General features: G+C 35.7%; 1 protein-coding gene across 5 annotated transcripts; it reads left to right on the forward strand.

Moving 5' to 3' along the window:
- Positions 1–1,050: 1,050 nt before the first annotated feature.
- LOC126710771 (leucine-rich repeat receptor protein kinase HPCA1-like) lies at positions 1,051–11,348 on the forward strand. 5 transcript variants are annotated; one of them, XM_050411218.1, is made up of 20 exons: positions 1,067–1,374; positions 1,490–1,572; positions 1,807–1,927; positions 2,031–2,102; positions 2,508–2,582; positions 2,684–2,755; positions 3,381–3,542; positions 3,874–3,948; positions 5,509–5,580; positions 5,681–5,752; positions 5,871–5,939; positions 6,131–6,205; positions 6,407–6,478; positions 6,652–6,786; positions 6,949–7,433; positions 7,511–7,657; positions 7,746–7,885; positions 8,152–8,371; positions 9,057–9,292; positions 10,666–11,348. In XM_050411218.1, the coding sequence occupies exons 4-20, from the start codon at positions 2,032–2,034 to the stop codon at positions 11,092–11,094; spliced, it is 2,607 nt and encodes an 868-aa protein (XP_050267175.1). In that variant the 5' UTR covers positions 1,067–1,374; positions 1,490–1,572; positions 1,807–1,927; position 2,031; the 3' UTR covers positions 11,095–11,348. The 5 variants fall into 5 exon arrangements, with proteins under 5 accessions (XP_050267176.1, XP_050267172.1, XP_050267174.1 ...); XM_050411215.1 differs by lacking the exon at positions 1,490–1,572 and having other exon boundaries at positions 1,066–1,374; XM_050411216.1 differs by lacking the exon at positions 1,490–1,572 and having other exon boundaries at positions 1,069–1,374; positions 7,749–7,885.
- The last annotated feature ends 809 nt before the right edge of the window (positions 11,349–12,157 follow it).

Here is a 12,157-nt window from a genome sequence, read left to right on the forward strand (position 1 = left end):
AGACAAATCCATTAAATTAAATGCATGTTTTCATTGACTTTTGAAAATTAGAAACTGAAAACAACCTTTTACATGTTTTCATTTTCCTTCACAAATTGAGTTTTGAAAACAAATTTTGTTTTCTGTCCATTTTGAGTTGCCAAACAAGTTTTTTAGTCTCAAAAATATAAAATTGTTTTTGAAAACAGAAAATAAGGGAAAAAAAACAGTTACCAAACATACCTTTAGTGTGACTATATAAAGAATTGAAATTAAAAAAAAAAAAAAAAAAAAAGGTTATCAACAAATGTGATGTAGTTACCATCATATGTGACATTGTGACTATACAATGTAACTATATAGAGAATATAAACAAAAAAAATATTATACCACTTATAAGCATAATGCAACTACAATATGTGACGTTGTTACATATTGGGATTGTGCTTGCTAATTTGGGGTTTTTTGGTTTAGAAAGAATGTCACGTGAGGGCCACGTGACTAACTAAGGGTGGGAAAGTCACATGGACATTATTTTAATATTTTTTTAATTCTGTCGTTTGTCATGTGTGCATTTTCTGTCTTTGATGTAACGGTAGGGACTAAAACGAGAAGCGTTTTTCAAGATAGGGACTAAAAATGGTAAAAATAAAATCTAAGGACCAACGTGGGAATCGCTTGAAAATGTAGAAACGAAAATGTGATTTCTGCCCTAAATGTAAGGGGCCTCTCATTCGCGCCTACTTACTGCTACATCTTTTTTCAAGTAGCAATGATGGCTTCCTCCACAATTGCAAGAACCCAACCAATTATAATTTAGCTTTGTGTATTATTTCTGGAGAAAAAAGTAGTGTATCGACCACGCTGAATCATGGGTTTAAAAATAATTTTGTCCTCATTAATCCTTTATGGGGCAGATATTATTTTGATAATCTGTCCATTGACTTGTATCAAGTACATAAGACTCTTGGTCCTTATATACATATACATTACACACAAACATATATTTCCCTACCAATTAAAATCAAGTAATATGCGATCATGACTGGTGAATTGTTCTGAATTGCAATATATGCGATAATGCGAGCAGAGAAGTTCCTTGCAAGTTCTTATATACTCATGTAGTAATACTAGTTAATATATAAGAAACAGTTGGTTACAAATTTAAACAAACTTTACTAGCTATTGAGTTTTGTCCAATGATAGCTTTACTCTGCTTAATATATTAGATATATGGGTGATCTCAGTTTCGGAAAGATTTTGTTATCCAACTTGATAAAGTCCTCAGAGTAATAACTATGGTTTGTTTAGTAATGGTTCAAAAAAGTCAGCTGTTCCTACTGCTTGTTTTCATCATATTTTCAGCTATAGCAGCCGAGACTGAAAATCAGGACTGTAAGTTCAGTTCATTTCTGTCTTCTTGTTAGTTTGTGTAACTGTTATATTATTAGTACTTTGAACAACGATTTGTTTTACTCAAGATTCATGTCAGTTTCTGGAATCTGAGCAGTACAAATCGTATGGTTTGTTATTCGGCAGCACTTGACTCTAGGAAATACTTAGTCAACACTAAGATGCATCACCAATAAAGAGGTTCTTTACTTCTGACTATTTGGATTTCTGAAGTAACATAAATTTTGGTATCAAATTTTTTTTTTTTGCCACGTTATGTATATTTTTTTTTCATAATTCCATCACAGGGCCTTAGTTAATGTTACACGTCCTTTCAATTTACGGGAATCTTCAATCTATTTTGAACTATATATTAGATAGTCTTGTTTGATAATTTGGAGATTGAGTTATGATGTTTTTAATATCCGTATGCAGATGTTGCTTTGCTTTCTCTCAAGAATATATGGCAGAATACACCACCCAGTTGGGTGGGTCCGGATCCTTGTGGCAAGGGATGGGAAGGAATTGGGTGCACAAATTCACGTGTGACCTCCATGTAAGCTTTCTGCCTGGTTTTCGCTTTCTAGTTTTTGTTGGCACGTTTGCTTGTTCATGACAATTCTAAATTTTGGTATAAAGCTGACTTTGTATCATTTCAGAATGTTATCAACCACTGGTTTGACAGGCCCGCTTTCTGGAGATTTCGAATTGTTATCTGAATTACAGACTCTGTATGTTTTCTATGTTCACTTTGCCTCTGTTATTTAAGTCTTCAGATTCAATTTCCAACTGATATCCCTGAACCACCATTCAGCTACAAGGAACTGCAGGGCTCAAAAATATAAAAATTCACTACTTAATGTTAGTGAAGTTATGGGGAGTATTACTCATGCCTCCAGCCTCATGGTCATTGAGATGTGGATCTCACTGTGGCCGATTTAGGCGATTATATCACAAAAACAATGATTGGAGATTTTACTTTCTTTTAAAATGCCCTAACTAAATCAAATGAAAATCTCAATTCCTCATGCTTATTTGGTAGTAACTTGATCAGTAAGTTTAGTAATGCATTCCTGACTAGCTTCTTTCATATAGGGATCTATCTTACAACTTCCTGACTAGCTTCTTTCATATAGGGATTTATCTTACAACAAGGGCCTGACAGGACCAATCCCACGATCAATTGGGAATTTGAAGAAACTATTGAACTTGTAAGAAAATATTGATTGTTATTAACAGTCTGTGCTGGAACTCAAGTTGGATGGTAAAGATCTTCCTAATTTACTATGTTTCTTTCTTATTTGCATATCAGAATCCTAGCTGGTTGCAGCTTCTCAGGTCCTATTCCTGACACAATAGGATCTCTACAGCAGCTACTCTATCTGTAAGGATTCTGACTCTGTAATTTCTTCAGTAATTCAAATGTTTTACTGCAAAGGACAATATGAATCAAATTCCTTACGGATGCTATCTTCCATGTAATATATGACACAACTTTAGATGAAGGGTCTGGGTGAGACGGAGCACAAACTGGAGACAAACCCAGAACAAGGAAGAGATGGAGGATTGGGTGAGATGGGTCAAGGCAATGAGGGAGAGAGAAAAAAGAAATGAGAAGGAAAAAGGAGGAAAGAAGAGAAGCCGAAGAGAGAGAAAAAGAAAGAAAAGATTAAAAAAAAAAAAAAAAAAAAAAAAAAAATTTACGAGAGAAGAGAGAGAGTTTAATAAATTTTTTTTTTTTTAGTTTCTTGCTACAGTGCACAGTTTAGCTATAGCACCATTACTGTAGCATGTATTTTAAGTATTAGTGGTGCTAAAAATAGCTATATAGCTATTTAGCACCACTATTACTAGTGCTCTAAGTCCTGAAAATTTACCATCTCTGTCTGTAATGTACATTTGTGTACACATATACACATAATTCATTCTGAGTTTCTATTGTTAGTGCAGTAAAATGAAAGGACTAACATACTGTGAAATTTGAAACACTTCGTTGCCTTTATTTGCAGATCTCTGAATTCTAATTACTTTAGTGGACATATTCCGCCTTCCATTGGCAATTTATCCAATCTTCTTTGGCTTGATCTAACTGACAACCAGCTTAATGGACCCATTCCAATCTCTGATGGGATCACACCTGGTCTTGATATGCTACTTAATGCCAGGCACTTGTATGTCAACTCTCTTTGTGAAATGAGCTTGATAGAATAACAATTAAGTTATTAAATTCACCATTTCCTAATGGCTTAAGTTTTTGAGAGAATCATTAATTTATTATGGTATCAGAACAAAAGATATTCAATTTGAACTCCATCTCAACTCTACCTCTCACATGCGTAGGGAATATTAGAATGATGGTTAAATGATTAAATTCACTATTTTATGATAGTTTTAAGTTTTGGGAACGATCAATAATTTATCAAATTTGATTTAATTTTTTTCATCCTATGACTTTATTTTCTCCAACTATAACAACCATCTAAGATTCTCTCTTATCCTCAGTCATCTTGGGCAGAATAATCTTTCAGGAACGATCCCACCTCGGCTTTTTAGCTCAGAAATGGTCCTGATACATGTGTAAGATTAGTTATACTTCTAATATCTGGAATCTCTTGGTATAATCAAGTTACATGAAAAGATCTATGCATTATTTGGTTACTTTGATATTGTTAAAATGCATATGTATATAGATAATATATTGAAAGTTCAAAAACGTGTACAAAAACACTTTTGAACGTTTAGACCCCCAAAAACCAATTTAATCAACACAGCAATATGTTAAACAACTAGTGTGCGGAAACTTAACATATGCTATAACATGGAATTGATTAAACAACTATCTAAGCCACAATAAAATAAACCACAGCAGATAATGTAAAGGCAGAGATAGAGAGGAAGGAAGATGCAAACACAGCGATAACACCAGATATGTTATCGAAGAGGAAACCGAAGACCTCGGCGAAAAACCTCTCCGCCGCCCTCCAAGCGGTAATCAATCCACTAGAAAATACAGTTGGGATACAAGGACAGCAATAGACCCTCCAAGCCTAATCTACCCAATGCACCTAAGCCCTCCAAGCTTCTTGCTCCAACGAGGTTGCGCCGAACCTTTTTCTTTTCTAGCTTTCCGGATTCCGCTACTTCACCGTAGCATCAACCAATGAATATTGGCTCCTTCCTAACTGCTTCCCAGAACTCCAAACGACTGTCTCACAGGGATGATAATGGTGAGAACCAGGTTTGGTATAAAAGCCTCTCAAGGATTTGACAATGGAGAGGAAGAGAGTGAGGGAATTTGATGAGACTCTAAGGTAGAGATTGTGGGTGAAACAATCTGGTTTTTCTTTAGGGTTTCTCTCTCAAAATTCTCTCTGGAAGCTCTCTTTCAATCGTGGGTTAAAAGGGTATTTATACTGAAGAGGAGTGGAATGCGAAACGTCAGGTTTTTCCAAAACAGGGGTGGCTCGCGGCTTGACCTCGCGGCTTGACTGAGTCGCGAGTTCCAGTCGCGAGTTAACCGTATGGCCAGTTGTCCTGTTTTGTCCTGTAGTGCTCCAGCTAGCATGACTGTTCATCTTCCAGCATGCTTGGCACGTGTGCATCTTCTGGCGGGTTGAAGCCGCGAGTCCAGTCGCGAGTCCCAGCCGCGACACTCTGTTTTCTTGCACACTCTTGAGCAATCTTCACACTATCTCACTCACTACCCTTACAACAATCCCACCTAAATACAGGGTTACTAAATGCTGAATTACAAGCAAATTTGGCACGGAATAAAGCCAATTAGATGGTTGAATAAATTCAACCTTACATATATATCTAATAGCCCCACTAAACTTACATTATTTTTCTGTTACATGTTTAATCATTATTCATTAATAGCTTCTTTCACATGTTACACCTTTTTTTTTTCTTTTTTAATTTTTTAGTGAATAGGTATTGTCTCCCAAAATTGCATCTTGATATATTGTGGTAATGTTAACCATGACTTTCTTTATTTGCAGTAGTCTCCCTTAGATGGAGATAACACACACACGCATGCATGTAGAGTAGATATTTTGCATCATCTTTTGCTTTTCAACAAAAAATATCTTGGAATTTCTACATTACTTTCTATCAACTCATTGATTCTTCTGGCAGGCTTTTGGATGGCAACCAACTGACTGGCAGCATTCCTTCCACCCTTGGACTTGTGCAAGCCTTGGAGGTGCTGTGAGTATCTGTCACACACTCCAGAAAATTCACCAGAGATTTCTATTGGCTATGGATTTCTGATAAGTTATTGTTGTTTAATATTTGTTTTTGGCTATAGGCGCATTGATGGGAATGCATTGAGTGGGCTTGTGCCTTCAAACTTCAACAATCTTACAAATCTTAATCACATGTAAGAAGGAAAAAGAGACATGCCAAATTAAGCTATATATTTGCTTGAGAAAGGTTTTTATGACCTGGTGTGGAAACATTATAAGACTTGCTTTTTTATGATATATAGTTTTTTTCAGGTTCTTGTCCAACAATAAACTAACTGGTCCTCTGCCCAACCTTACTGGCATGATCTTCCTCAGCTACGTGTAAGTAATAATGACATTACTAACATATGAATATCAATGTTAGTGTGGGCTTAAGTAAATCGTTTGTTAGACTTATAACAAAAATGATCATTTAAGCCTTTACAGCCCACCAAAGAAGATGCTCAGTCGCCTAACAATATCTAGTTCTCTTGGTTTTGAGTTTCATTTGTTGACTGAGATGATTTTGGCAGGGATATCAGCAATAATACCTTTGATGGATCAGACGCTCCTCCATGGTTCCCAACCTTACAATCTTTGACAACATTGTATTCTCTCTCTCTCTCTCTCTCTCTCTCACTCTCTCTCTCTCTCACACACACAATGTGTGTGTCTCTGCTCAAACATGCATTTGTGTGAAACAACGGTGTTTATTTTTCCAGGATATGAGAAGAAATGTGCTTTTCTTTTTCGACCTCAGGTTTAAATTATTCAATACTGATGTAAAACTTGTCTACCTTGCATGGCAGAATAATGGAAAACACACAACTTCAAGGACAATTTCCAGTTGCCCTATTCAGCTTACCCCTTCTACAGACTGTGTGAGTATCAGGCTATCAGATTGTCCAAAGTAGCATTACACTCATTGCAATGGATGTTGAGAAATCCAAATTGAACAAATTAGTAATTCCTTTGTATGAAGCCTAAGGAGGGTAGTTACACTCATTGCAATGGATGATGATTATAAGGCAATTATTCTGACATGTCGTAACAGGGTACTAAAGAAAAACCAGCTCAATGGCTCCTTGGTTATTGGCACCACCCATAGCAACCAACTCAAACTCATCGATTTGCAGTTCAATTTTATTTCTTACTTAGAAGAAAAGGAAGCATACAATGGTACATTGAAGTAAGATGAATTTCCTAGTAACTTTGGCCCATTCTATTTTAGAGTATTAAAAGGACCAACTAGTTTTTTGGAAGTTAAATTTCCAGGATAATGTACTCATTGTTCTATAGCCTATAATAGTTATGTCTCATTAATATGGATACACTGTATTATCTTCTACAGACTGGAGGACAACCCAATCTGTGGGGTGACAGGAAATCTAAGTAGTTACTGCACAGTTTCCCTCTCCAATGCCTCATATTCGACACAAAAAGTTGATTGCGAGCCTGTTCCCTGCAGTTCAAATCAGATTTCAAGCCCCTACTGTAGGTGTGCATATCCATACACAGGAACCCTCTTCTTCGAAACTCTGTCCTTCTCAGACTTGGGGAACAATACTTACTACAACAAACTTGAGGAATCTCTCATGCATTCTTTTCACTCCCATCAACTTCCTGTGGATTCAGTCTCTCTGACTCTGAGTAATCCCATTACGGCTTCATCTGAGTATCTTGAAGTGAAGCTAAAAGTCTTTCCTTATGGCCAAGTTAGTTTCAATCTAACGGGAATTTCTAGTATTGGGTTCATGCTTAGCAACCAGACTTTCAAGCCACCCGCACTTTTTGGACCTTTCTATTTTATCGGTGATAAGTATGAGAAATATACAGGTAATTCTATGTTTAAATGATAATAATTTCTGTGTTTTTTAGTAATTATCTTGATGCATCTCTCTTCATGCTAACAGAATCAAAAAAGTCATCAAGAAGTAGTATTGTGATTGAAGTTGTAGTTGGTGGTTCCATTCTGCTGTTGGTAATACTCCTTGCAGGGATTTATGTTCTCCACACAAAGAAAAGAGCAGAAAGAGCAATTGAACACACCAGTCACTTTTGTAAGATGGGTTTTTGTTTATATTTTGCACTTTTTGGCTAATCATATGAGATTTGTAAGGTTATTTTTCTAATTCATGTCAAATAAAGCAGCACAATTGGACAAGAGCAATAAGGGTGGTAGTGTTATTAAGGTAAAAGGTGTGGGATGGTTTTCCCTTAAAGAGCTTGAGAAATACACCAATCATTTTTCAGTAGCCAATGAGATTGGATCTGGCGGCTATGGGAAGGTCAGTTTTGATTGTCCCTTAATAGTATATCATATAAATGTATGTCAATATGTATGACCAATCTTTTTATATTCTAGTGGTAAAAATATGAAAATTGTTTTCAAATTTCAAATTTGTATTGCTTTTTGCTACTTGTAATCCTTCCTTTATTTTCAACATTTTAATTTTAACATTTTAATTTTATTTAAGACCAGCTTTTGAACCTTGTTGCTAATTTTCCAAACAATTGCTGTCACTAAATGTCTTGTTTGTCAACGTTTATACAGGTTTATCAAGGTTCTCTTCCTACTGGGCAACTGATTGCCATTAAACGGGCTAAAAAAGAATCTATGCAGGGAGGGCTTGAGTTCAAAACTGAGATTGAACTTTTATCAAGGGTCCATCATAAGAATCTTGTCAGCCTTATGGGGTTTTGTTTTGAGAAAGGTGAACAAATTCTGGTGTATGAGTATGTTTCAAATGGTAGTCTAAAGGATAGTCTTTCAGGTACTTCTATCCACTTTCCTCCTCCACTCAATAAGAATTACTGTATTTGTTGACACTTCAATTTCTCACGTAATTGATAATCGCATGGAATTATTCAATTCACTGGCATTTGTAGTAATTACCATTAAGTCAATAATTGTTAGGCCATACACCTTGCATCTACCTACAAAAGCAATAGAAAAATCTGATAGTAGCACAACCATAAGAATTTTGTAGTCTACTAGTAATGCTCTCATCCAAAGATGACATGAGAGGAATTAAATAACTTGGCAAACATTGCAATTTGTCTTTAGCCTGACCCTGATCACTTCCCCTGTAGAGAATAAAATGAGTTTTGGTAGACAATCCTGATAAAATTGTGCCAAAGGATTTGGTGACTATATGCTGGGAATTTTGCCACCCAAAACCCTTTTCCTTTGTAACAATATCCATGCATCAGAATTCCACTTGCCAGTCAATATAAGGGTTTAATTGTTTTAAGTGTACCTCATTGTCCAATTGCAAAATTGACATGCTAACATCTAGCTTGACATGCACCAATGAAGTATTTGTCAAATTCTCATTCCTATGTCAATACATAATGAACCACCCTGAAACCTCGAACAAAGTTTTTGAAATCAAAAGATACTGAATCTTAATTCTTTTTTTTTTTTCTCTTAGTTGAAAACTAACATATTGTCTACAGGGAAGTCAGGGATCACGTTAGATTGGATGAGGAGACTTAGAGTGGCCCTTGGTGTAGCCAGAGGTCTGGCCTATCTTCATGAATTTGCCAATCCACCTATTATACATAGGGACATAAAATCAGGCAACATCCTCCTAGATGAGTCATTAAATGCTAAAGTTTCTGATTTTGGACTCTCCAAGCCAATTGATGACAGTGAAGGGAGTCATGTTATCACTCAAGTTAAAGGGACAATGGTTAGTTCAGAATCTTTTTACCTCTACCTCAACAAAAATAATGCATTTGTTATGTTCTTTAATTGATAATATGAGCATTAGAATCTGGTTAGTCCAGAAGCATCTAACAATGAAATTACTAGATTAGGATTTGGACAAAAACTCAACCCAATGCTCTCTGGTCTTGTATAAAAGTATTACTAGATTGTACCAAATTTAGAAATGATTCTCATTCTTTAGCTAGGCATTTGCTCTAATAGTATATGGCTCACCTTCAATGGATTGTCCTTGTGAAAAACACATAAAATAATAAAAGGTAAGCAAAGCAACACATAAAATGTGACATGATTTGGCAAACTCCATGTCTACATCCACAGCCAACACCAACCAAAAATATCCACTATCAATGATAATTACCACAGTCCAAACTCTCATAAACCTCACAAACATAAACTAACCTAAATCCCCAATACACCTAAAGGTGCTTTCACACTAACGTACTAGACAAAGCTTAGTCTCTAACTCTCTCTAGGCAAATTGTCTTCTAATTAACTCTTATGCGCGCGCACACGCAAGCGCGCACACACACACACAAAAAAAGGCTACGCCATAGCTCTATTTATAAGGACTATGGCACCTCATGATTATTCTTCTAGCTAATATAGGATTCCAAAACCAACTTGGAAAACTCCAAAATTTTTCTTTCATCAGCTGGACTTAAAAAGTCCCAAATTTTGCAAACCCACAACAACAAAAAAGAAATCCCAAAAATATAAAATGAAAATCGACTTTAGTCAGGTATCTTTTCTAAAGTAAAAGTAATAGCAAGATAAACATGGTTAAAGGAACATTTTTGAAGATTTTTCAAGAATGATCAAGTTAAGTTTTCTGAAATTCCAGGTGGAGCTTCTGAGAATGTTTCAAGGAAGGAAGTAGATAAATTTTATTGAAGTTTTAGGCCCAGCCATTGTCAAGGGATTTTTTCAAACTCACACACACATACTTCTACTAGTACCTAGAGGCCTTAAACTAATTAGAAAAACAAAGCAGCTGGTAGGAGCTGCTCACCATGCCAACTATATACTGCAAAAAATTTATGTAAGCATTATAGGCAAGGCAAGCATTTCTTGCTGTCTACTATTACTGCCAAAACCACTATATATTTGGAGGGGAAGAGATTTTAATTTAGTGATCCCACAATCTGCCATTGCAAAGTAGGGGTGGTTTCTGTTGGACCATAAGAGTACTAGTATGAGTTTGTGGTAGTTTAGGCATTTTCTATTTCCAATTACTTGAAGAAGAAAAGCTTAAGTTTCAAAATTGTCTTAATATTATCTAAATTTCACAAAAATACATCAAAATCTAGCACTAAGAATGGATTTGATCAACTGCAGGGCTACATGGATCCAGAATATTACATGACCCATAAGTTGACCGAGAAAAGTGATGTATATAGCTTTGGAGTGCTAATGTTGGAGCTATTAACAGCAAGAAAGCCAATAGAGCATGGGAAATATATTGTGAGAGAGGTTCAGGAGACAATGGATAAGACAAAAGATTTATTCAATCATCCTGAATTTCTTGACCCAGCCATTGGTTTGGGAACAACCCTGAAAGGTTTAAAAAATTTTGTGGATCTAGCAATGAGGTGTGTGAAAGAACTTGGATCCGACAGACCTATGATGGTTGAGGTGGTTAAAGAAATTGAAAACATTATGGAGCTTGCTAGTGTAAATCCCGATGTTGATTCCACATCCACTTCTGCAAGTTATGAGGAGACAAGTAAGAGGAGTTCCCTTGATCCAGGCTATTCTTATAGTTGAGGCACTTGTTTTATAGTGGATTATACCTTCCAAGATAGAGCCCTATTCCAAATTTCATTCCAGACAAATGATCCACAACTGCCAATATAAAGAAATGAAATAGGGTTTTTCCAAATATTGTAAAAGTGAGATTTTTTTTTTTTTTTTTATTCGAATAAAATATTTTGATCTACTTTGTGTAGAATATCCTATTAGTATTGCACATCCTAATGCTTGTGTTATAGTAAGTTACCAGAGCCGTGTTTATGATGGTACTTTTTTATTTGTGTGTGGAGGGTGGGGGAGGGGGGTTTGAAACAGAATCTTAGGCTGTCAACCTTGCACAAATTCGAAGGGAAGAGCAAAAAAGACGAAAATTTAAAATATTTTGCAGAATTCCATGTGAGGCTAGTCATCTTATACTGCACTTTTGATTTCTATGCTATGTATGCAATTCTACAATACTTTTGCAAAGAGAAAATATGTACAGTTTCCTATTTCAGTTGAGATAATTGTAGAGTTTTTTTTTTTTTTTTTGTCTTAATTAGCCCTTTTTGTTTTGGTTATGTAGTGAACGGAGTCTTTGAAGGTCATGTACTGAAACTATTGCTTTGTTTTTTGCTCTTTAGCATGGTGGCTAAATTGATTGAACCTTGTAATCCTTTGGTCATGGTTGTGGTTGACTTTCCCTGAAACTTATTCATCAATCTTCTAAATCTGTATCCTTACTTCATCACAACTGTGCATAATTTACAAGAGCAACAAAATAGGCCACAAATTGTGATAGACCAAGAATGTATTGACCACTTGTGATAAGTTAAGCAATTAATTTGGCCGAGTTAATTAATTAATCCAATTAACATGCAATAGGCGTGGCAGCACAAACAAATCACCAACTAATGTAAAATGCAGCAAAAAATAAAGTTGACATGGTTATTTGTTTACAAATAGGGAAAACCTCTGAGGCAAAAACCCCACCAGATGATTTAAGGTCACCACTCTCGAGAATCCACTATTATCACAATAAGCAGTTACAAGTAAAGGAATCCTAGTACTTTATACCAACCTACAGTTGAACCTTTAC

Source organism: Quercus robur, chromosome 2, assembly GCF_932294415.1.
Source record: "Quercus robur chromosome 2, dhQueRobu3.1, whole genome shotgun sequence".
Lineage (NCBI taxonomy): Eukaryota > Viridiplantae > Streptophyta > Magnoliopsida > Fagales > Fagaceae > Quercus > Quercus robur.

Excerpts from the sequence above, each read along its gene's own strand:
- LOC126710771 (XM_050411215.1), top strand. The coding sequence starts at position 1,278 with ATGGTTTGTTTAGTAATGGTTCAAAAAAGTCAGCTGTTCCTACTGCTT. Across the intron at positions 3,543-3,873 it reads CTACTTAATGCCAGGCACTT|TCATCTTGGGCAGAATAATC; the intron begins GTATGTCAACTC and ends TCTTATCCTCAG. Across the intron at positions 9,293-10,665 it reads CTCAAGTTAAAGGGACAATG|GGCTACATGGATCCAGAATA; the intron begins GTTAGTTCAGAA and ends GATCAACTGCAG.